The sequence below is a fragment of the Hemibagrus wyckioides genome, linkage group LG06 (genome assembly GCF_019097595.1).
Source record: "Hemibagrus wyckioides isolate EC202008001 linkage group LG06, SWU_Hwy_1.0, whole genome shotgun sequence".
Lineage (NCBI taxonomy): Eukaryota > Metazoa > Chordata > Actinopteri > Siluriformes > Bagridae > Hemibagrus > Hemibagrus wyckioides.
In genome coordinates, this window is record NC_080715.1 from 42,145,738 (window position 1) to 42,171,652 (window position 25,915).

A 25,915-nucleotide genomic window follows, 5' to 3' on the forward strand; every position below is an offset into this window, starting at 1 on the left:
TCCCAATTCCTCCTCTTCTCTTGTACCACCTATATAAGAATTCACTTAAGTGTTTGATTAACACTCTTGACAAGCCCGTCCATCTAGGGGTGGACAGACCTCCCTCCTCTCCTTTGGACAAGGTTGCCATTGACCACCTCCACTTGGCACACCTGGCTCTGGCTGTGCTTTAGCTGATTGTCCAACTTCTGCTTGTGCCCATAGCCCCCCTTTCTGGTGACTAATTGAAACACAGATAAGAAAGAGTTAGAGTTCTTCCATGCTCATGCTGCCACTAGCTTTCTTCATTTCTGGGGTCTGGTGTGTTCGATGTCAGGTTGGTGTCAAAGCCCAACCAGGCTCTGGATCCTGACCTATGTGGCTGGGACTTTCCAGGTGTTGCCAGAAAAAAAATGCCAAAGATGAATCAAGTAAAATTTAAAAATAAAAAAGATATTAAGTAATTATATTTTGTGATGTTCCTATTGTAAGGTTCCATCTATCTATGTTTTCTGATTATCAGAGAGTTAAATTTCTCCACAGTGATAGTAATAATCTGGTCAAAGCAATTAGTAAACATCTCAGACAACACTGTACTATGACAGATTGAGGCAGATGAACACACACACAGAAGGATAGTAAAAGAGAGATAGAGAGACAGAGAGAGACAGAGAGAGAGAAAATTGAGGTCATGCAAACATAAACAAAGCTATTATAATGAGCTCCACCTTTCTCTGAAGGCTTTAGATGTTAGAGTGTGTCTGTGGGAATTTGTGTTCATTCAACTACAAGTCTCCAGTTGTGAGTGCTTTGTAACTATAGGAGGTAAAGCTATAACTTTCAGCTTTAAGATATCTTTTTTAATCTAATTTTAAAGTTAATCACTAGTAATAAGATGTTAAATTGTAACAGCTGTAATTTATCAACAAGGCTGAAATAACTTCCCTGAATGAATCAGTTTGTCCAAATGACCAGAAAATTTAGAACAATTCTGTGTGTATTTTATGAAATGAATAGTAATAAGTGTAGCTACATGGGTTATATTTATGCACTGAACCAGGAAGTAACTCCTCATTTCAGAGAAAACAAAACAAAACTCTCTCTCTCTCTCTCTATCTCTGTGTGTGAGTTCAGGAAAATGGCTGAGGCCAGTATTTCAGTAGATCAGGATGAGTTCAGCTGTCCAGTGTGCCTGGATCTCCTGAAGGAACCAGTGACTATCCCCTGTGGTCACAGTTTCTGTAAGGTGTGTATTAATGGCTGCTGGGATCAGGAGGATCAGAAGGGCGTCTACAGCTGTCCTCAGTGCAGAGACACTTTCACTCCAAGGCCTGTTCTACGCAGAAACAACATGCTGGCTGAAGTGGTGGAGAAACTGAAGAAGAAGACTGAAGTCCAAGCTGCTTCTCCTGCTCACTGTTACGCTGGACCTGGAGATGTGGAGTGTGATTTCTGCACCGGGAGAAAACACAAAGCCATCAAGTCCTGTCTGGTGTGTGTGGCTTCTCTTTGTGAAAATCATTTTAAACCTCATCTTGAAATTCCTGCTTTGAAAAAGCATACAGTAGTTGAAGCCTCAACAAATCTACAAGAGAAGATCTGCTCTGAACATAACAAGCTAACGGAGATTTATTGTCGTACTGATCAATGCTGCATCTGTTATCTGTGTGTAATGGATAAACACCAAGGACACGACACTGTCAGAGCCGCAGCAGAAAGAGCTGAGAAACAGGTGAGAATGAGAAATGTTCTTAATGATATTTTCCCCAGAAACTCCATATACCTCATCTAAAAACAGTTAATTTACTCAGTTATATGATATGAACTTTATTTTCAATTTTATTAAATTGTATATGTTCTGATTAACAGAGAGTTAAATTTATCCTCAGTGTTAAAAAGTGTAATAATCCAGTCAGACTAGTTAGTGAACATTTCAGTATTTCAGCCATCTAAACTATGGCGGGGCGAGGCAGGTAAACACACACAGAAAGAGAGAGAGAGGGATAGAGGGAGAGAGAGCGAGAGAGAGAAACTTTTGACTTTTAGATGCCTTTAATCCAATAGGGAGATTTAAGATTCAGGATTAACTTACAAATAACTTGAAATCTCACTAAACTGAAAACGCAGTATATTACTCCGTATAATGTGTAAATGAATAATCTAGTTAACAAACAAAATTAAACATAATAATGAATAGAAAGAAAATGAGAATAAGAATAATATGAAAAAAATGAAAATCATGTGCAATTTTATTTAGGTTAGGATTTATATTGCATTTATATGAACTAACAGACCATAATGTGGAACAGTACAGAATAGTGATGTACCAAATGTGCAGATGTGTTAAACGTAGTGCAGTGCAGTGTGCAGAATGTCAATGGGGTAACTTCATGGAGGTGTCATTATGGATTCATATCTGTATGGTGGACATGTCTATGCTGAGGAGTCTGATGGCCTGAGGGAAGGGATGAGTGACTATAAGATACCTTAAATGCAACAGTTTAGCAAAATTACATTAAAAAAACACGACACCCCGTCGACATCCACACCCTCCAACCCAAACCCCCACCCCACTTCAGATTTCATTATAAATCATAAATCTGTTTGAAAGTCTAAAGAGAATTCTGTCATAACAAAAAGACCAGTGAAGTCTCATCATTTTATGGACTTCACTGGTATTACTCAAGAGCAAATGAAGAAGCAAATGGTGTTAAATCCAAATGCGTTTTTTACACACAAAGCAGACAAATCCAAACCTAATCCAGAATCAGAGTTGACAAATCAGGCAGTAATCCACAAACACAGAAATGGCAGCCAGGGATACAACCAAATCCAATAATACACTAAATTCAAGAAACATGTGTTCAAAGAAACAGGCACAGGTTGATACACAGACAAGACAAATGGCATACACTGTTTCTGTAAGTAGTAGAAACTAACAATACTTCATGCAGATGTTGATGTGAGCATGGTAGAAAAGGTCTGCAACCAGGAACAAACCAGTAACCTGGACAAAGCTCGAAACTCAGGGGAGGGCTTCCTCTGTTGAGCAGGAGGTGCATCTGCAGCAGTATTAAATTGATTCAGTATTGAAATGAAATTTCACCAACCAACTCAGTGTGTACTCTTTATTTTGCCTCTTACCATAAGCAGCATGGAGATAATTTTATTTAATAACAGTACAAAATGCAGAAAACAAACAGATATTTTACACTGTGCTGCCAGGTTATTAGAAACTCTGATAAACAGACTTCCTTAAAGAGCTGTAAATAACTGGTGTGTTCTCAGAATCGGCTCCAGGAGAAGCAGATGAAATTCCAGCAGAGAATCCAGGAGAAGCAGAAGAAGGTGCAGGAGCTGAAACAGACTGTGAACACTATAAAGGTGAGCAGTGAGCAGAGACAGAGCTGCTCCTAGAAACACACACAACATGGACAACCAGTCATTTAGAGTCCCAGTAAAAGAGGGAATGATAGATGAGATTTAAATCTTCTGTGTGTGTGTGTGTGTGTGTGTGTGTCCTAACAGCTCAGTGCACAGACAGCAGTAGATGACAGTGAAAGGATCTTTACTGAGATGATCAGCTCCATGGAGAAAAAGCGCTCGGAGGTGACGGAGCTGATCAGAGCTCAGGAGAAGGCTGAACTGAGTCCAGCTGAACGACTCCTGGAGCAACTGGAGCAGGAGATTGCTGATCTTCAGAGGAGAGTCACTGAGCTGGAGCAGCTTTCACACACACACGATCACATCCATTTCCTCCAGGTAACACTCACTGTCTGATCTACAGAGCCAGTTGTTCCTCACACACTCTCTAAAACACCTCTCATTAAAGCAGCAATAAATGTCCCTGTCTGACATCACAAGTGTGTCTTTCATTTCATTTCTTCTCTGTAGGCTTTAGCTTCTGGAGATCAATCTCCTACATTAGACAGACCGGAGTTGGTCACATCCAGCATCACTGTCACTCATTTCCTCCAGGTAACACTCACTGTCTGATCTACAGAGCTAACTGTTCCTCACACATTCTTTAAAACACCTCTTCCTGGAAGTTCATTATATAAGAGCTTTTCAGACTTGCAGATGAGGTAGTGGAAGATTTTTTTTTAACCAAGCTTTTATAATCTGGATTTATGGAATATATAATAACAGATAAATTCTATGATCCATTATAAATTGTGAGATGAATCTTTAGGTTCCTCTATGTTCGTTTGTGGTGGTTTTTGTCTTGCAACTTCCCATGGATAGCTTATCTATTTAGTGTCGTTCTAATGGTGGAATCATTAATATTGACATAAGCTGAGGTGAGTATAGCCTGCAGTTCCCTGGAAAACCCCTCCAAATCATTGAGTTCAGGTGTTGTTTTTCAGGGGTTGGGCTCGGCTCCGTAGTTTCAATGAAAGGAACTCTTAATGCTTCATAACAAGGCATTTTAAACAATTTCATGCTTCCAACTTTGTGGGAACAGTTTGGGGATGTCCCCTTCCTATTCCAACATGACTGCACACCAGTGCACAAAGCAAGGTTCCTAAAGACATGGATGAACGAATTTGGTGTAGAGGAACTGAGTCCTGATCTCAAAACCATAGAACACCTTTGGGATGAATTTGAGTGGAGACTGTGAGCCATTCCAAAACTGGGAGGTCTGTCTTTACATGCACATGAATGTAATATGAAGTTGGCCAACCCTTTGCAGCTATAACAGCTTCAACTCTTCTGGTAAGGTTTTCCACAAGGTTTAGGAGTGTGTTTATGGGAACCATTCCTCTAGAAGCGTATTTGTAAGGTCAGGCACTGATGCTGGACCGAGAAGGTCTGGCTCAAAGTCTCTGCTCTAATTCATCCCTATCTGGTTGAGATCAGGACTCTGTGAAGTTCCCCCACACCAAACTCAATCATCCATGTGTTTATGGACCCTGCTTTGTGCGCTGGTACACAGTTACTGTATGTTGGAACAGGAAGGGGTCATCCCCAAGGGTGGAGGGGTGTCCCAAAACTTTTGGCAATATAGTGGGGTCCTTTTGTGACTTCCTGGAAAGGTCATTGTTGTACTTCTGGAAAGAATCTTTTGGAAAGGCACTTCTGGAAACATTCACGATTGTTCTACAGTCTTCTTTATTTGTAGATGACTGTTCTCGTTATGTTTAGCAGAAGTCCCTGAGCCTTGGAAATTGCTTTTAACACTTTATACTCTGATATATATCAACAAATTTCTTGTTTGATTTGCATGACCTAGGGGGCAAAAATTATCATATGGGATTGGAAATATGTTGAGTAACATTTTTCCCTCAATAAATTAAATGATTGTTTAAATAGCAAACTAAAACCCTGGCCCAATAGTCTGAGTCCTTCACCTCACTCAACATTTTCCAAGCTTTTATTTTAGTGTGTGTGAGTGTGGGTATGCACAGTATTATGTGAAACCTCTGTGTCAACTCTATTGCTCTTTCTCTCTTTTTTTGGGTTCACACTGTTTCTACAATTCCTAATCCAGACCACATATTTACCATAAACTGGTGTGTGATTTAAAAATGAACTGCAGCTCTTGATCTGGATGATATAGTGATTAGATGGACTAGTGGGCATTGAGGGTATACAAAATAGTATATAGTAATTGTAAGTACAGGAGGCATTTATTTATGTATGCTGTTATAGCTTTCTTCTAAATTTAAATTGTTCTATCTAGGCTTTAGCCTCTGGACGTCTGTCTCACGCAATGCAAAGACCAACTTTTCACATGAAAAGCATCACTGTCAATCAACACCTCTCGTTTGATGGAGTGAAGAATTCTCTCTTGGACCTAAAAAAGAGATTGGAGGAATTCTGTGAGGAGGAATTCAACAAAATCCCTCCACATGGTAAGAGTGCTATGGAATGATAGATTTTTTTTTACTTACTCTGTAATGTATAAAAGAGATCTATAGGATTTCCAAGATACAAAGAAGGGATTTCTAAATTGTTTAGCTAAAATTATTATTGCTAATTTCTACTGCAGACACAAATTGAGCACTTATGAATTTTGAAAATTCATATGTTGATAGTTTCAAAATTTGCTTTGGTTTTTGTTAAGCTCCTGTTAATAAATTACAAACATTTTTACCAACTCAAGACAACTCAAGACAGGGCAGGACACAGACATTCAAATACAGTGGGATGCTACAAAAACCCCAGTGGGATGTCTTGTTCTAGTTTAGCCTGGAAGTGAGGGTGATGCAGGTCTGAACGGTGGCAATGAGAGTTGAAGGAAAAGTCAGTAAAGTACTATTAGTGAGCTGTCAACTGCTTCCTGTTTGTGCGTACACTGAGTTTTCATACTTGCATATCAAAGTGGAGAGATAAGGGCGCTCCGCCTTGTAGCAGTGTGCTTCCGGGTCATCCAAAACATTGGCACTGTCTCTTCAGTTCCCCTACATAAAGTACAAGGCTCTCTTCTAGGTTGATTGTCTGTTAGAGTACAGCACCCTGGCAAGCCTCTTCAGCAATGCCTTCCTGCAGCACCTTGGTTCCTTCCTCTTCATAAACTTTCTTGCAGTCTTTTCTCCTTGGCCCTCAAGTGATACTTTAGTGGATGAAAGTATGTCAGGTGCATTAACAGGTCACAAAATTTGTTTTCTCTCACACCCTGGACACAGACAGGCATGAGAGGGTTAGTGGTATTAGTAGACTCAGCTCTGCACCTGTATCACTGCAATTTTCTCTTACTATTCAGTTCAATTCAATTTATTTTGAATTATTTACTAAAGAAAAGGGATAGGCAGGTCAAGAATGGGTCCAACAAGCAGAGGCCACTTACGTGTGTCTCTGCAAACACTGCATTTTTGTACTCACAAATTGAAGTGTGGAGATTGAGCAGCTGTGGAGATTATCCATTGTCAGCAGTGGTGTATAAGGGCACTCTGCCTCGTAGACATGTGCTTCTTGTTCATAAAATATCTGTTATTTCTTAGCGATGCTCCATATACTTCTACTTTCTTTTTGTAGCCAGTTTACTTTGAACTAATATAAGGATTTCAAATGAATAAACTGACTGTATCACTTTCAACTGTTTCCATCTTTTACACAACCTGATGATGCTTTTTGTCTTCATTTCCATTTTTCTCTCCACAGCTGCAGCAGTTCAGATCATTTCACCACCAGAGCCACAGAGCAGAGAAGAGTTTCTGAAATGTACGCCTAACACACACATACACACACACACACACACACACACACAGACACTTTACATGAATATACAATATTCTATAAATTAAAATATGTTTTACATTGTTCACTTTGTTTTTCTCTTTTATTTTAGATTTCTGTTATCTGACTCTGGATCCCAACACGACACATCCTAACCTCATTCTGTCTGAGAAGAACAGAGCGGTGAGATACAGTGAGAGAGAGCAGCAGTACTCTGATCATCCAGAGAGATTTGACTCCTGGGAACAGGTGTTGTGTAAGGAGAGTGTGTGTGGACGCTGTTACTGGGAGGTGGAGTGGAGCGGTGGAGTGTTCATATCAGTCTCATATAAAGACATCAGCAGGAAAGGACATGGTAATGAGTGTGGTTTTGGACGCAACAATCAGTCCTGGAGTCTGTGGTGTTCTTCTTCTTCTCTCTCTTTCTATCACAACAACATTAAGACTGATCTCAGAGTTCCATCATCCTCCAGAATAGGAGTTTATGTGGATCACAGTGCAGGAACTCTGTCCTTCTACAGCGTCTCTGACACCATGAAGCTCCTCCACAGAGTCCACACCACATTCACTCAGCCTCTATATGCTGGATTCTGGCTTTCTTGGTTGTCTGGTTCTGAATCTGTGAGATTGTGTGATCCAGAATAATGTGTGTAGAGTTTTGTGTAAAATTCCTGCACATTACCACATTGTTACTCCATCATCTGTTTTACTAGCACACAATCCAGCTGCACAAAAACAGATCTGCTATTTATAATGACAGCAATTAAAGAGCAAATGTTTTTTTTTAAATGTCAAAAAATCTAGTAAAATTAACTTAAAAAGATGAAATTATATCTTGTGATGTTCCTAATGTAAGGTTATACCTGTCTCTTTCTTTTAAAGCAATAACTTAATCATCAGTAATAATGTCAGCGCAGAAAGACATTTTGTCTTATTTCAAATACATTATGATCATATGTATACTTTTAAATATAGTTTTCTAAGATCCAACATTCATTTTTCAGTTTTTATTAATAAAGTTTTATTAGGAAATTCCATTGTAAACACGTAACAACTTTAAAATACATTAAAACATACAGTAGACAACTGCTGAAGGTCACCAATGCTGCGATGATCCTGTGCTCATTATGGATGATGGTAGGCTTGTAGATAGAACCTCATCAATCCATGTTTATTTGTGAGTTAGGACTGTAGATTCCATGTGTTTTCATCTTTGATGCCAGTCCTCTTTTGTGAATAATGCGAATAAATATGTAAATGCACAATTGTACACTATGACTCACAAACTTTGTATACAGTCCCAAAATTGTGCAAAAATATTTGCACAAAAAGTGAAAAGAGAAGAATGAATATTTAGAATACATACACAGGTCTTGACTAGTTTTCTTTTTACTCAATGAACAACAGTAACAAAGTAGTGCTACACTGGCACAGCACTTATCTGAGCTCCCCAACAACGTTTTTAGGGCCAGGCTTATATTTCAAGACTCCGCCCATTTGTAACATTGCAACTTGCAATGCTGTACATTTAAATAGCGTGCACATTACATTCATTTGAAAGTACTCCGTTTGTGACTCTTTGCCAGTGTTTTCTTGTTCTGTGTATGACCATTGTTTATTCTATGCTTTTAATTTACAGGCTAGTGTTTTGCTTTTACTCTGGTTACTGATAAGTAGGGTCCTAAACTGTAGTTGAATATGAGGTTAAAGTATTTTTGTGTAAATCCGAGGACTTCAGCATAGAGACATCGGGCAACATCCTATCGATTTGTAGATACACTACAGGTGACTGATCAGCCATGCGTCCTATATCAGAAGCTTAAAATATCAGAATACAAAGGGCATGAAGAAAAGCAAACTATGTCTCATGAAGCTAATTCACCAACAACTTGGCATTAACCCATTCAATTCAGTCCCAAAATATGACCCAAATAGAAACAAACTTGTGGAAAAGTTCAGATTCTCAAAAACATGTTAAAGAAGTTTGTCAGTGACACCAGTAAGAACTGGAATAAAATGTTGCCACAAGCTTCTACAGTTTTCACCGTTTGAGTTGGTGTCTTGCTGGTCTGCCCCAGGCCCAATTAAAGAAGAGCTGGGATGTGTCAACAACATCTGCTGATGGAGAGAAATGCATTGTCCAGTCTGAACTGCAGATGCGTTACCCTGTGACCAGTATGCCAGACACTGTGAGGTTTGACATATATATATATATATATATATATATATATATATACACTATATTGCCAAAAGTATTCGCTCACTCATCCAAATAATCAGAATCAGGTGTTCCAATCACTTCCATGGCCACAGGTGTATGGACAAACGCATTTGTGAAAGAATGGGTCGCTCTCAGGAGCTCAGTGAATTCCAGCGTGGAACTGTGATAGGATGCCACCTGTGCAACAAGTCCAGTCGTGAAATTTCCTCGCTCCTAAATATTCCACAGTCAACTGTCAGCTGTATTATAAGAACGTGGAAGTGTTTGGGAACGACAGCAACTCAGCCACGGAGTGGTAGGCCACGTAAACTGACGGAGCGGGGTCAGCGGATGCTGAGGCGCATAGTGCGAAGAGGTCGCCAACTTTCTGCAGAGTCAATCGCTACAGACCTCCAAACTTCATGTGGCCTTCAGATTAGTTCAAGAACAGTGCGCAGAGAGCTTCATGGAATGGGTTTCCATGGCCGAGCAGCTGCATCCAAGCCATACATCACCAAGTGCAATGCAAAGCGTCGGATGCAGTGGTGTAAAGCACGCCGCCACTGGACTCTAGAGCAGTGGAGACGCGTTCTCTGGAGTGACGAATCGCGCTTCTCCATCTGGCAATCTGATGGACGAGTCTGGGTTTGGCGGTTGCCAGGAGAACGGTACTTGTCTGACTGCATTGTGCCAAGTGTAAAGTTTGGTGGAGGGGGGATTATGGTGTGGGGTTGTTTTTCAGGAGCTGGGCTTGGCCCCTTAGTTCCAGTGAAAGGAACTCTGAATGCTTCAGCATACCAAGACATTTTGGACAATTCCATGCTCCCAACTTTGTGGGAACAGTTTGGAGCTGGCCCCTTCCTCTTCCAACATGACTGTGCACCAGTGACCAAAGCAAGGTCCATAAAGACATGGATGACAGAGTCTGGTGTGGATGAACTTGACTGGCCTGCACAGAGTCCTGACCTCAACCCGATAGAACACCTTTGGGATGAATTAGAGCAGAGACTGAGAGCCAGGCCTTCTCGTCCAACATCAGTGTGTGACCTCACAAATGCGCTTCTGGAAGAATGGTCAAAAATTCCCATAAACACACTCCTAAACCTTGTGGACAGCCTTCCCAGGAGAGTTGAAGCTGTTATAGCTGCAAAGGGTGGACCGACGTCATAATGAACCCTATGGATTAGGAATGGGATGTCACTTGTTCAGGCCATGTTCTTCTCCAGGTTCCAGTTCACAGTCACCTATCGTCCAGGGTCTAAGAATGGTAAAGCTGACGCTCTCTCCAGGCAACAAGAAATCAGAAATGTAATTACTCACCCAGAACCCATTCTTTTATCCACCCTTATCCTGGCACCGATCCAATGGAACCTGGTAGAGGAGACCCAATGCGCTCACGCACAAGATCCTCCTCCAGCTGCGTGTTCTTCTTCCAAGCTGTACGTCCCCGCATCCTTCCGCCGTCAGGTCATACAATGGATGCACGAATCCCCCAGTTCTGGCCACCCTGGCATTCAGTGTATGGCCCAGCTAGTGAGACAATGATTCTGGTGGCCATCGAGCCTTTGGGACATCCAAGCATACGTGGAATCCTGTGACACATGCGCTCAAGTTCGCTCAAGTCGGCAGTTACCAGACTTTGTCCTTGGTCCCACATCTTGGTGGACTTTATACATTAGATGTACTGTTAGTGCTAATAAATACTTTATAAACATGCATTCTAAATAGAAAAAAATATTAATTCAGGTAGTTAAAAACCATTTACTAGTTACTAGAGCTCATCTAAAGCGAGGACTATCTATGCCTTATAAATAGCTGCAAAGGAGATTTAAAGGCTCAGTTATTTTCTCAACAGAAAAAGGAAAAAAAACACAGCAAAGAGTGATACAGTACATAGAAATGTTTATTTCAAGATGGAAAAATGGAACTGTACAACTTTATGTTTAAAAAGTAAACCTCTCATATAAAAATCTCAAATAGAAACCTCATAAAATTTAACAAAAATAAACAAAATAAGCAAGAAAATGAGCACAAATTGCCAAATTCTACATTTCAAACTGAGGACTCACAATTAGCAGAGATTGAAAAACAAATATACAAATATTCAATGAATATATTCAATGTTTATCTTTCCCATAGAAAGACATCAATTCCTGCCATCTCAGTGCTCTTACAGTGGTTATAATGACTTGTACTTTCTTGATATGTCATGAATCAGTCTGCCAAATGCACCACCTTGGTGTTTCTTTGCCAGCCATTCATTCCACTCAATAACTGCAAGGTGGTCAGAAAGCAAACTCTCAGTCTGATTTCCTCTAAGCCTCCAGATCTGCCCCTTGTAGGCTCTCCAGGCCCTTTTAATATGCTGGGTATGGGCACCAGTGTGGGGATCTACATACCACCTGCTGTGGTTGACAGTGTGATGGTTGTATCCTAGTGCAGGGAGTATGGAATACGCACACCACTCGTCACTGATAATTGATGACCCAGGTATCACATGATGGGCAATCATGGGGACAACATGCCTTCTAGATCTTCTCTCTAGAAGACATAGAATAGGTTTTCCAGATCTTTGCTGTAGATGAGATGTCACACCTAGCATCCCAAAGACCCACTTCTTTCTTTTCCACCCACTAGCCATTCTTCCTCTGCCATACTGAATGAAAACCAATACAACAAACAAAGCCATAAACAGATAGATCATAATAACAGTAACTTTGGTACAGTTGAGTGCAAAAGTTTGCGTCCCATTATTTTAAGAAGATAAAAAAGATTAACTTGGCTTTAATATTCAACTTGATATATAATGCACAGCTAGTACCTGATTATGTTGCTTCATGAGAAATTAATTAAAGTTGATTTTTCATTAATTTGTCAATGCAAACATTTGCACTTTTGTAGTTTTCATTATTTTATCATAACTTATCTTTTATACAATCCTTGACCATTTTTGTTACTTCTGGAACATTTCTACTGGCTTAATGTGCAATAAAAATTATGTTAGGATTAGGGTGAAGTTTACATCCCCTCACCTTGAATTGGCTAGAAGAGTACTAGAATTAACGTGTTCATTAACATAAACTTAACACGTCCATCTAAATTTGACATTTATTTAAAGTTGATATTGCTATAACACCTTTCTTTTTTGCCGTAAATGGCTTTCGTCTAACGCAACAAATAAAACAAGCTTCCGGAGCCGAAGCGGATAAATCCGATTTGGGAGAGAGGGAAAGAGAAAGGGGAACAGCCGTCTCTTGTTCTGTCTCCACTAACTCGACCTGCGAGACCCATGATCCAAGTTGTCATGGAGCAGAGTTATGGAGAGGAAAAGTTTTGCAGCACATGCAGCCGACTCTCTCGAGAGCCGCATGTGCACACTCCACTATCAAACAGAGGAAGTGCGAGTCGTCCTCCTAAATGTAGCGGGGCACGGATGCATGAACTTTCTGAACATGCCATCTTACCTAATCTTATATAAATCTTCTTTTTCCCTAGTTTAGGCAGACAGGACAAATAATTCACACAAACATACACAGGGCACTTCCTGAAGACAAAGGAACTGCAGTAATGTGAAGTAGATGCCCTTTTTTTGGTCTTGCTGGCACGCCCTGCTTCATCACATGACCTACCCGAGCAGATAAATCTGATTTCACCCAGAGCTTAAGGCTCAAATTCCACATGGAAGTGTTTCCATAGCATCAGCCATGATGCAGCAGTGAGTTCCCTAGGAAGGGTTTGTCTTTGAAAATAATTTTATAAAGGATCCATAGTTATCTGCTATGGTCACCATGGGGCTGTGTAATATTTTGGTCACTGCGCCTAATATGCGTTTGTCTAGCATGGCCATCTGGTGTAAATTAAGGAACCTGGGAAAATACACACTAACTGGGGACCACTTTTGCTAGCTAAGTAACAGAACACGTGGTTAAACAATAGCTCAATTGTTGCAAACATGCTGAATATTACCAGACAGTGAAAGTAACTGAACATGCAAGGCCACCAGTATTTAGCCTGTAGAACATGGTTGGTTCTCCACAGGGCTAGGTGGCCAATGGTGACTGAGGTGCAGACCCAGGAGATGAGAATGGTACACATGTGGCTGTAAACAAAATGCTTGTGGGGAGGACAAGAGGGAGGCACTAAGTGTCTGGGGTGTGTGCTATGTCTTGGTCAAGTTGCCACTGGATGGCCCCTACAAGACTGGCATTAAATGGATACAAAAAAATAGGGATCAACAAGCCTGTCTTAGGTTCAGGCATTTGCCAACTCTCAGGTACTCTAACCAGTAAGGGATTGAGTGCACCTGGTTATGATGCCACCACTATCGAAAACCCTGTCAATTGCCTGGATACAAAGCAACTGAAGTGATGTGGGTGTTTAAGGATGCTTCACAACCTATTCATTGATAAAGCTGCCCACTCCCCCAGGATGATTGGTGCTGTGAATGCAATGATGGTGCCTGAGTGTCATATTACCATCAGTAAGTTAAATGCTGTGACAATGACTGGGATGGACTCAACATTTCCGAGCCATGCTCCTCTCAGTCTGTGGAAGCAGTCATTTGCAAAGGATGTAATCAGGGAGGATGACTAAGTTGATCAGAGAGTCCAGTGTGAGCACAGAAGCAGCATTTGATTAATGTAAACTTTTACTTTACATGTTGTTCTTCTTCATCTCTATAAATACTGCGCTAGTCAAAAAAACAATAGTTTTTTTATCATCATTACTTCTGTTACAGTCATGTGTACTGCATGCTCCTCCTCCTTCTCTCTCTCTAGTTCTTCCATCTCACTCATTCACTCAAACACACCCACACACACCCACACACACACACACACCCACACACACACACAGAAAAAGGAACCCACTTCTCATTTCAAAGAAAACAAAATACAGAGTTTCTCTCTCTAGCCCTCTGTTACTGTGTGAGTTCAGGAAAATGGCAGAAGCCAGTATTTCAGTAGATCAGGATCAGTTCATCTGTCCAGTGTGTCTGGATCTCCTGAAGGATCCGGTGACTATCCCCTGTGGTCACAGTTTCTGTAAGGTGTGTATTAATGGCTGCTGGGATCAGGAGGATCAGAAGGGTGTCTACAGCTGTCCTCAGTGCAGAGACACTTTCACTCCAAGGCCTGTTCTACGCAGAAACAACATGCTGGCTGAAGTGGTGGAGAAACTGAAGAAGACTGAAATCCAAGCTGCTTCTCCTGCTCACTGTTACACTGGACCTGGAGATGTGGAGTGTGATTTCTGCACTGGGAGAAAACACAAAGCCATCAAATCCTGTTTGGTGTGTGTGGCTTCTCTTTGTGAAACTCATCTGAAACCTCATCTTGAAATTCCTGCTTTGAAAAAAACACAAGTTAGTCGAAGCTTCTGGAAATCTTCAAGAGAAGATCTGCTCTGAACATGATAAAGCACTGGAGATCTGCTGTCATCAAAATCGCTGAACATGTCAAGAAGAGCTGTTCCTGTTGTTCCACACCTGATTCAAGTCTTAATGATAAACTGATGATGTGAATGATTTGTGATAGAGCTGAGAAACACTGAACACTTCATTACTGATGTGTGATTTTATGGGTTTTAACATCAGAAATACATACAATCACATATACGTAAATACACACAAAAAATACAGCTATAAACACACACACACACACACACACATCACAGGTATCCTGAGATTAATATCTAACATTTTCACATTTTTCATGTGTTTAGATTTCTGTGATCTGACTCTGGATCCCAACACAGTAAATTATAACCTCATTCTGTCGGAGGAGAACAGAGTGAGTGCAGTGAGACAAATCAGCAGTACTCTGATCATCCAGAGAGATTTGACGACTACTCAGGTGTTGAGTAAGGAGAGTGTGTGTGGACGCTGTTACTTTGATATCTCATATAAAGACATCAGCAGGAAAGGACAAGGTTTCAAGGTTTCAAGGTTTCAAGGTTTCCTGCAACAATCAGTCCTGGAGTCTGGAGTGTTCTTCTTCTTCTCTCATTTTCTGAACCTTAAAACACTGCATTTAAGCCTCATTCTAGGATCATCAGTTACATATGAAGGAAATGGAATTGTAAGATCTGATCATATTTCTAATGAAATAATGATTTCTACTGATTTCTGAAATTAGTGGTGCAGAATGTCTAAATGTTCTATAAAGTCTATATTTACTACGGTTATGTCTGGAAATATAATAGTTTGTAAAAATGGTAATAATGCTTTAGATAGATTTTTGATTTTTTTTTTACAAATTTTAATAAACCTTTACAATGTGTAGATATAACTCAGAAATATGAATATTACTAATAGCCTGTTTTACTGCTAAGAGAAATATGGGTTGTTTTTAACATGTAATAAATACATTTGTACACAGTGATGTGCCCTGACTGTACAAATTCTGAAAACTTGGTTACCTGCTGTAGTTAATAAAGATGGAAACCATAATAAAGCTTTCTAGGATTTTTCAGGCCCATTCCCATGTTTACATGTTTGTTCTTTTTTGTCTTCAGGGCATTGCCTCTCCATGAATACACTCACAAGAACAAACTTTACACTAAACTCCAAATCTTCATGATTATAAAGATGAGACGTTATCCTTAATGATAATTGTAGGAACCGTAGTTACCTGCTATGGCCACCATGGGGCAGTGAAACAGTGTCATATTTTGAAATGGTCGCTGCACCAAATATGGGTTTGTGTATCGTTGATGTCTGGTATAATTTTTGAACTTGGGAAAACACACAGACAATCACTAACTATGTCAATGGAAGCCCAAAGTAACAGAACACATGGCTAAACAATCGCTCAGCTGTTGCAAACACTAGTGGACGGCTAGGGAGAGGGAGGAAGCTTAGGGACTTAGAGAAATCAATAATATTCAAGATGGTGGTGCTACCTGAGGAGGGGAAAAGTTCAGTAAGGAACTGAATAGCAAGGTGGGACCAAGGAAGCGAGAGTAGCTTCCCGGCTCACAGTGATCTGGGGAACTTGATTAGAATGGTTCTAATCTCCTGAGAAATATGAAATAACTAATAACCCATTTCAGTATTAAGTGAAACATGGGTTGTTTTCATGTGACACGTGGACTGTGCTGTCCATTCTGATTCCCAGTGTTATTTCTTTACTCTATAATCAGGATAAATGCATGGAATTGCACATCCATGTATGTTTTAATGGTTGTGTTATACACTACTTAAAAAAATATTTTTGCAACACACATGTTGCAACGTAATTCTTATACTCTCTTTGTTTTTTGTCCTTTATCAATTTATTCTGAGATATATTTCACCTACTGTCTACTTATGATAAGCACATATCCATAAAAAGTGTGCAATAATTCATTATTAAAGATCATTCACCTAACAACCCTCTTTAAATGATTTGATTGGAAGAAATGAAAAGAATTCCTCCAGTTATTCCTTAGTAACTTATTCAAACATATTTTAGGATTTTCTGCTGCACTTCCATATACCTAATGTTTACAAACCCTAGGTCATGTTTCATTTTTATTACGTATTCTTGATATATGGCTGTCATTTTTTTCTTTCTACTGATTTTTCCAATCCTGGTTTCTTAAGAAAATGTGTCCCTCTGCCCAAACTAACATCACAGACACAATATATGATTAATTTAAACTTTTACTTCCCAACATGGATGTTCATCAAAATCTCTATAAACACTGCGCTAGTCAAAAACCATTCATTCCTTTTTCATTATAATATCCATTACAGTCATGTGTACTGCATGCTCCTCCTCCTTCTCTCTCTCTTTAGATCTTTCCCCTCCCTCCCTAGCTCCCTCCCTTCCTCCCTCACACACACACACACACACACACACACACAGGAAATGAAAATGCAAAGAAAATGAAACTCAGAGTTTCTCTCTAGTGCTGTGTCACTGTGAGAGTTCAGGAAAATGGCTGAGGCCAGTATGTCAGTAGATCAGGATCAGTTCATCTGTCCAGTGTGTCTGGATCTCCTGAAGGATCCGGTGACTATCCCCTGTGGTCACAGTTTCTGTAAGGTGTGTATTAATGGCTGCTGGGATCAGGAGGATCAGAGTGGAGTCTATAGCTGTCCTCTGACACTTTCACTCCAAGGCCTGTTCTATGCAGAAACAACATGCTGGCTGAAGTGGTGGAGAAACTGAAGAAGAAGACTGAAGTCCAAGCTGCTTCTCCTGCTCACTGTTACGCTGGACCTGGAGATGTGGAGTGTGATTTCTGCACCGGGAGAAAACACAAAGCCGTCAAGTCCTGTCTGATGTGTGTGGCTTCTCTTTGTGAAACTCACCTGAAACCTCATCTTGAAATTCCGGCTTTAAAAAAGCACAAGTTAGTCGAAGCTTCTGGAAATCTACAAGAGAAGATCTGCTCTGAACATGATAAAGCGCTGGAGATCTGCTGTCGTACTGACCAAAGATGTATTTGCTCTTTGTGCATGTTGGATAAACATAAAGGCCACAACATTGTCTCAGTTAAAGCTTACAGAACTGAAAAAGAGGTGAGAAAGTCCAATCTAACCAGGTCTAATCCATTCATGTAGAGTCATGTAGTGGTGTTATGTAATTTAAAATAAGATGTTAGCTTTAGAATTAAAACATCAGACTTTAAGTCTAAAATAGGTTCGTTAGTGTAGAATTAGTTTGTGAATAATATTTAAAATGTATATATGCACCTTTAAGTCATCAAGGTTTGGATTATACCTAAGGTTTTGCTTTATTATTAATAAAAAAAAAGACATAAAGGAATAAATTCTTGTTGTTGTTTGTTAAACCCAGTGGTTCCTAAATCTAGTCCTGGAACATTAAAATATATTACAGTGTTTAATTTCTGTTTAAAAAAAAACCCATCCAGTCTTTTACTCTATAATGAAGTGCTCCATAGAACCAGAGTGAACTTTATCACTTTATCTCTTTATCTGCAGTTAATGTTTACCTACTGTGATCATAAACTCATAATGTATAAACACTGAGATGTATTTTATTTTTCCTCAGAGTGAGTTAAAGGAGGATCAGATGAAATTCCAGCAGAGAATCCAGGAGAAGCAGAAGAAGGTGCAGGAGCTGAAACAGACTGTGAACACTATAAAGGTGAGCAGTGAGCAGAGACAGAGCTGCTCCTAGAAACACACACAACATGGACAACCAGTCATTTAGAGTCCCAGTAAGAGAGGGAATGATAGATGAGATTTAAATCTTCTGTGTGTGTGTGTGTGTGTGTGTGTGTGTGTGTGTCCTAACAGCTCAGTGCACAGACAGCAGTAGATGACAGTGAGAGGATCTTTACTGAGATGATCAGCTCCATGGAGAAAAAGCGCTCGGAGGTGACGGAGCTGATCAGAGCTCAGGAGAAGGCTGAACTGAGTCGAGCTGAACGACTCCTGGATCAACTGGAGCAGGAGATTGCTGATCTTCAGAGGAGAGTCACTGAGCTGGAGCAGCTTTCACACACACATGATCACATCCATTTCCTCCAGGTAACACTCACTGTCTGATCTACAGAGCCAGCTGTTCCTCACACACTCTCTAAAACACCTCTCATTAAAGCAGCAATAAATGTCCCTGTCTGACATCACAAGTGTGTCTTTCATTTCATTTGTTCTCTGTAGGCTTTAGCTTCTGGATGTCAGTCTCCTCCAATTATCAGACCCAGTTTTGACACATCCAGCATCTCTGTCCCTCAACATCTGTCATTTGATGGAGTGAGGAATTCTCTCTCAGATCTGAAGAAGAGACTGGAGGAATTCTGTGAGGAGGAATTCAACAAAATCCCTCCACATGGTAAGAGGAGCTGCTCCTGCTGGAGAAACACAATGATGGACGTCTTTACTCGCTCTGTGAAGTGTTATTTCTTAGCCATGCTCCTGCTTACTTTTCTGCAGCCAGTTTGCTCACCTGACACTTTGAAGTAAAATACTGATTTCAAATGAATAAACTGACTGTATCACTTTCAACTGTTTCCATCTTTTACACAACCTGATGATGCTTTTTGTCTTCATTTCCATTTTTCTCTCCATAGCTGCAGCAGTTCAGATCATTTCACCATCAGAGACACAGAGCAGAGAAGAGTTTCTGAAATGTACGTCTAACACACACACACACACACACACACACACAAGTAGAAGTGTAATAACACACACACACACACACACACACACACAAGTAGAAGTGTAATAACACACACACACACAATTAGAAGTGTAATAACACACAAACACACACACATGTATATTATACACACACACACACATATACACACATGTACATTAAGCACACACACACACACACACACACACACTTCACATGAATATACAGTATTCTGTGAATTTAACCCAACATGTTCACATTGTACCTGTCCAGGGTGTACCCCTGCCTTTCGCCCTATGTGCACTGGGATAGGCTCCAGCAGACCCCCGTGACCCTAATTAGGAATAAAGCGTGTATAGACAATGGATGGATGTTCACATTGTTCAGTTTGTTTTTCTCTTTTATTTTAGATTTCTGTGATCTGACTCTGGATCCCAACACGACACATCCTAACCTCATTCTGTCTGAGAAGAACAGAGTGGTGAGAGACAGTGAGAGAGAGCAGAAGTACTCTGATCATCCAGAGAGATTTGACTCCTATATTCAGGTGTTGTGTAAGGAGAGTGTGTGTGGACGCTGTTACTGGGAGGTGGAGTGGAGCGGTGGTGTGTTCATATCAGTCTCATATAAAGACATCAGGAGGAAAGGACGGGGTGATGAGTGTGGGGTTTGGATTCAACAATCAGTCCTGGAGTCTGCGATGTTCTTCTTCTTCTCTCTCTTTCTATCACAACAACATTAAGACTGATCTCAGAGTGCCATCATCCTCCAGAATAGGAGTTTATGTGGATCACAGTGCAGGAACTCTGTCCTTCTACAGCGTCTCTGACACCATGAAGCTCCTCCACAGAGTCCACACCACATTCACTCAGCCTCTATATGCTGGATTTAGGCTCTACTGGAGTTTAGGTTCCTCATCTGTGAGATTGTGTGATCCAGAATAATGTGTGTAGAGTTTTGTGTAAAATTCCTGCACATTACCACATTGTTACTCCATCATCTGTTTTACTAGCACACAATCCAGCTGCACAAAATACAGTCATTTTTATTTCTTGAAGCATCCTCTCATTAAATCACTAATAAACAGTAATAAAGCCAGTACAGTACAACATTTTAAACCTGTTAGGATCACACTCTAGAAAAATAAAAGATCAACTTTTTAATTCAGTTGATTTTTCTGCTTGTGTTCTGGATGTAAAATACACATTCACTTTGTAAAGTCTGAAGTTGTTTCTAAACCCTGAAATTTCATTGTAAAGCATTTAACAATATTTAAACTACATTAAATCATACAGTAGATGATTGGTTAAAGCTTCCTGTGTTGTGTTCATCCCATATTCAGCCTGGATGATGATTGGCTGGCAGACAGAACCTTATAAATCCAAGTTTATCTCTGAGTTTTAGAAAATATCAGTCCATATCAATCTTATATAAAGAGATCAGAAGGAAAGGAAGTCATAATGAATGTGGGTTTAATTTAACACAAACTGAATATTTACTTTTTAAAATGCTGATTGTCAAAAAAAAAATCATTTTGTGGCTCTGTAATGAAGAGTGTAAAGTAACTGGAGAGTTTTTTATTCTCATATTATCTCCATTAAGAATATTGCTCTATTTTGAGATTTTTGGGTTTAAAATGAAATTAATTTAGAAACGTGTATATGGCCATGTCACACGTAGTTGGGTATTTTTACAAACTGAGATTTTTCTACTTAGTTTTTTTTTTTTATTCTGTCCACACGACCTATGTGTTAAAAAATATCTTTCTACACATGAAAACGCTAAACGCCCTGTTAAGTGCTGTCAGGAGCATGCCTAATCAACAGTGGGCGATATACCTCTAAGTGTAAAGCTATGTTGACCAATCAGAAGCCTAGACAAAACGTCATTACTGGTTCCAATAGTTTAACAACAATGGCACATCGCGGGACTGACAGCTCACTCAGCGACAACAGGGATGCCCTTGACATACGAAAATTTTCTCACCATTCCTCTGCAATGAATTACAAAGTGTAACCTTACAAAGTTTTCCCACCATGTAGAAGTCTGACCGGGTCTTGTCCAAAACCGCCGTCTCTGTCTGTGCTGTCGGAGAACAAAGTCACTAGTTTACGTAAGTCTGCTATTGCACAAAATATCTTCATGAACAAAGCTGACATCAAATCAAGGAGACAATGACATCTATTCGTCAAAATCACTGTTTCCCCTGTTCACACACCACTGAAGATGTTTTGGAAAATCTTCACCTTGGAAGGAGTTTTGGAAAATCTCCATTTTCAACCACCTTAAACTGTGTTTGCACATGGACGAAAGGCCAAAATGCAGAAAAAAATCTCAGGTTTAAAAAATACCTGGCTACATGTGCCCTATGATCAGCAGAACATTTAAGTGGAAGATTTCTATTTTACACCACCAGAGGGTGAGCAGACAACTTTTAAATGACCTCATTTATTCTGAAAAATATGCTGCCAGGGACTTCCACAGGTTGAGGAAAGACCTGGCTACTAACCCCCGAGCACAGACATATGATATCCTCTGTATTAGCCACAGGTGGCTTCAGCCCAACAAGCTGTCAGCCAAAAAATGGACAACTAAGTATTTTTTTTTTATTAAACAGAAAAAAGTACAGACAAGTACAAAAAAGTACAGGGGTTGGACAATGAAACTGAAACGCCTGGTTTTAGACCACAATAATTCATTAGTATGGTGTAGGGCCTCCTTTTGTGGCCAATACAGCATCAATTCATCTTGGGAATGACGGATACAAGTCCTGCACAGTGGCCAGAGGGATTTTGAACCATTCTTCTTGCAGAATAGTGGCCAGGTCACTACGTGATGCTGGTGGAGGAAAACGTTTCCTGACTCGTTCCTCCAAAACACCCCAAAGTGGCTCAAAAATATTTAGATCTGGTGACTGTGCAGACCATGGGAGATGTTCAACTTCACTTTCATGTTCATCAAACCACTCTGTCACCAGTCTTGCTGTGTGTATTGGTGCATTATCATCCTGATACACGGCACCACCTTCAGGATACAATGTTTGAACCATTGGGTGCACATGGTCCTCCAGAATGGTTCGGTAGTCCTTGGCAGTGACGCGCCCATCTAGCACAAGTATTGTGCCTAGGGAATGCCATGATATTGCAGCCCAAACCATCACTGATCCACCCCCATGCTTCACTCTGGGCATGCAACAGTCTGGGTGGTATGCTTCTTTGGGGCTTCTCCACACTGTAACTCTCCCGGATGTGGGAAAGACAGTGAAGGTGGACTCATCAGAGAACAATACATGTTTCACATTGCCCACAGCCCAAGATTTTCGCTGCTGGCACCATTGAAACCGACGTTTGGCATTGGCACAAGTGACCAAAGGTTTGGCTATAGCAGCCCGGCCATGTACATTGACCCTGTGGAGCTCCCGACGGACAGTTTTGGTGGAAACAGGAGAGTTGAGGTGCACATTTAATTCTGCAGTGAGTTGGGCAGCTGTGGTTTTATGTTTTTTGGATACAATCCGGGTTAGCACCCGGACATCCCTTTCAGACAGCTTCCTCTTGCGTCCACAGTTACTCCTGTTGGATGCGGTTCGTCCTTCTTGGTGGTATAGGATTCTTTTCTGGCCCACCTGGTGGAGATGGTTGTCTCTCGCCTGGGGGTCCTGCCCCTAAGAGCTTGCCAGCCACCCAGATTTTACACGGAGATGCTCAGGCTGCAACGCTTTCTTTTTATGCCTCAGAATGCCAGGTTGGGGCTAGTGGTGTCAGCTTGCATGCCCTTTTTTGCCTGTCGAGGGCCATCACTTCCGGGTTCGCGACATGCAGTACGGACTTCCAGGTATGTGACATTGCAGCGCTCATTTACGGGGTAGTGGTCACCGTGGACAGAGCACTTCTGGGCTCACCACCCTTTTTGCACCCCTGCACAATATAAACACTATGTTGGTGTGCCTTCCTTGCTTTGGACTTGGACTGTGTTTCGATAACAATATTCGGATTAGTAGCCCAGGACTCTTCCTTTGCAAGGACCTTTGGCTGCTCAAGTTTTTCTACTTTGTTTCTTTCCCCTGGTTATTTTTGGCCTGGACTTCACTGTGTTTTATGACATTTTGCTGTTGTGTTGCTTCACCATTGTTGCTGATTTTGTGCCAGAGTTCGTCGGGTGTATGTTTTTGGGCTGTACTGCTGTCTTTATTTATCCCTGCTATATTAAAGACTCTTTACCTAGCTCCTGTCATGTCTTGCACTTGGGATCTAAATGGGTTCTAAATAAGTATTATTCCACAACCTTGATACCTCAGTGTGGAGTTTTGGGAAAAAAAGGGAGATGCCTGCATTGAGGTGGAACTCAGCACGAAGGCCACTGATTGCTTTCTCTTAAGAAGCAACTCAGTGGCATACTGCTTATCATCGCCCACATCGAGCTCCTCTGAGTATGAAGAAGACAATAATTATTCCTTTTTGGGTTGGGAAAAATTGCACAGCAAGCTCTCTGAGCCAAAGCGGGAAAATCTAAGTTGGTAGAGGGGATCGCCTGTCTCTTTTTCCGCCTCTACTACAGTAACTCGACCTGCGAGACTCATGATATAAGTCAGCATGCTGCCTCAGCAAACATGGGACCCACAGCCAAGCAGAAGCAGAGTTTATGGAGAGGAAAAGTTTCGCAGTGCATGCAGCTTTGAGAGTGGCATGTACACACTCCTCTATCAAACAAACAATGTAGAAAAAGTGCAAGTTGTCTTCTGTAATGAAGTGGGGCACAGATACATGCCATCTTTCCTAATCTAGTCTAGACAGACAGGACAAACATTTATTGCAAACATCACACAGAGCACTTCCTGAAGACAAAGAATCTGGAATAATGTGACAGATTTTTGTGGTCCCTTTTATGGTCTTGCTGGCACATTCCACTTCATCACATGACCTACCTGAGCCAATAAATTATTGTGATTTCCATAGTGTCAGCCATGATGCAGTGTTGAGTTCCTTCAAAAGGGAACCCCAGTGGGGTGTCTTTTTTTAGTTTAGCCTGGAAGTGAGGGTGATGCAGGTCTGAAAGGGTGGCAATGAGGGTTCAAGAAAAAAATCTGTAAAGTACTGTAAGTGAGATGCCAACATTTACTTACCTGTCTGAACTGGAGAGACTGAGCAGCTGTGGTGATTATCCCCCACTAGCAGTGGTGCATGAGGGCACAACCTGATGATGCTTTTTGTCTTCATTTCCATTTTTCTCTCCACAGCTGCAGCAGTTCAGATCATTTCACCACCAGAGCCACAGAGCAGAGAAGAGTTTCTGAAATGTACGCCTAACACACACACACACACACACACACAGATTCTTCTTCTTTAAAAACAGTTTAGAAAATACTAAACACAAAAATGTGTTTAACGAGAAAAAAATCACAGGATGAGATTTTGTTTGAATCAATTTTCTAGTGTCTGTCCACATCTTTTTTTCTCTGTCTAAATCAGAGACATTGCTGCCTCAGATATTATTACACACAGACTGCAGTCTTAGTCTTTCTTTAAATATATTCTGTGCATTAAACCCATTATTTTCATATTCAGTTTGTTTTTCTCTTTTATTTTAGATTTCTGTTATTTGAAGCTGGATCCCAACACGACACATCCTAACCTCATTCTGTCTGAGAAGAACAGAGTGGTGAGAGTCAGTAAGACTGAGCAGTCATACTCTGATCATCCAGAGAGATTTGATTCAATCTGGCAGGTGTTGAGTAAGGAGAGTGTGTGTGGACGCTGTTACTGGGAGGTGGAGTGGAGTCGTGATGATGTCTATATTTCAGTTTCATATAAAGACATCAGCAGGAAAAGATGTGGTAAGGAGTGTGAGTTTGGACTCAACAATCAGTCCTGGAGTCTGGAGTGTTCTAATAAATCATTTCTTTCCATCTTTCACAACAACATTCAGACTGGTCTCAGAGTTCCATCATCCTCCAGAATAGGAGTTTATGTGGATCACAGTGCAGGAACTCTGTCCTTCTACAGCGTCTCTGACACCATGAAGCTCCTCCACAGAGTCCACACCACATTCACTCAGCCTCTACATGCTGGGTTCAGGCCCTACAGGGGATTTGGTTCTACTGTGAGACTGTGTGATCCAAAATAATGTGTGTAGTATTAAAAGTATTAAAAATGCCTGCACATTCCCACATTGTAACACAATGATCTGTTTTATTAGCACATAATCCAGCTGCACAAAAGACATATCTGTATTTTAAAATTGCAGCAAATAAAAAGCTAATGATTTAAAAATATTGCCAAATACAAATCTAGTAAAAGGACGGTTCAAAAAAGGCTCCTAGAGGCAGGGCTGAGGTCATGCAAAGCTAAAAAAAAAAAGCTTCAACAATGAGAAACAAAGAAGAGGGTTGAGGTTTGCAAAAGACCATAAGGACTGGACCATAAAGACTGGAGTAAGGTCATCTTGTTTATAGAATAAAACATTTAAT

At 40.6% G+C, this 25,915-nt stretch overlaps 2 protein-coding genes and 1 pseudogene across 2 annotated transcripts in view; 2 read left to right on the forward strand and 1 right to left on the reverse strand.

Annotated features, from left to right (window-relative positions):
* The window catches only part of LOC131353871 (E3 ubiquitin/ISG15 ligase TRIM25-like), a 106,383-nt gene that overhangs the window by 45,403 nt on the left and 35,065 nt on the right, over positions 1–25,915 (reverse strand). The window lies entirely within an intron of this gene.
* Positions 1,118–25,572, forward strand: LOC131354585 (uncharacterized). Its single transcript, XM_058392431.1, has 15 exons — positions 1,118–1,711; positions 3,268–3,363; positions 3,508–3,741; positions 3,874–3,957; positions 5,663–5,834; positions 7,084–7,121; positions 9,237–9,352; positions 10,585–10,825; positions 17,436–17,864; positions 18,358–18,453; positions 18,606–18,839; positions 18,972–19,184; positions 19,412–19,430; positions 24,692–24,745; positions 25,037–25,572. Exons 1-15 carry the CDS (start codon positions 1,118–1,120, stop codon positions 25,570–25,572), a joined length of 3,156 nt encoding a protein of 1,051 aa, XP_058248414.1.
* Positions 19,656–20,701, forward strand: LOC131355186 (stonustoxin subunit beta-like; annotated as a pseudogene).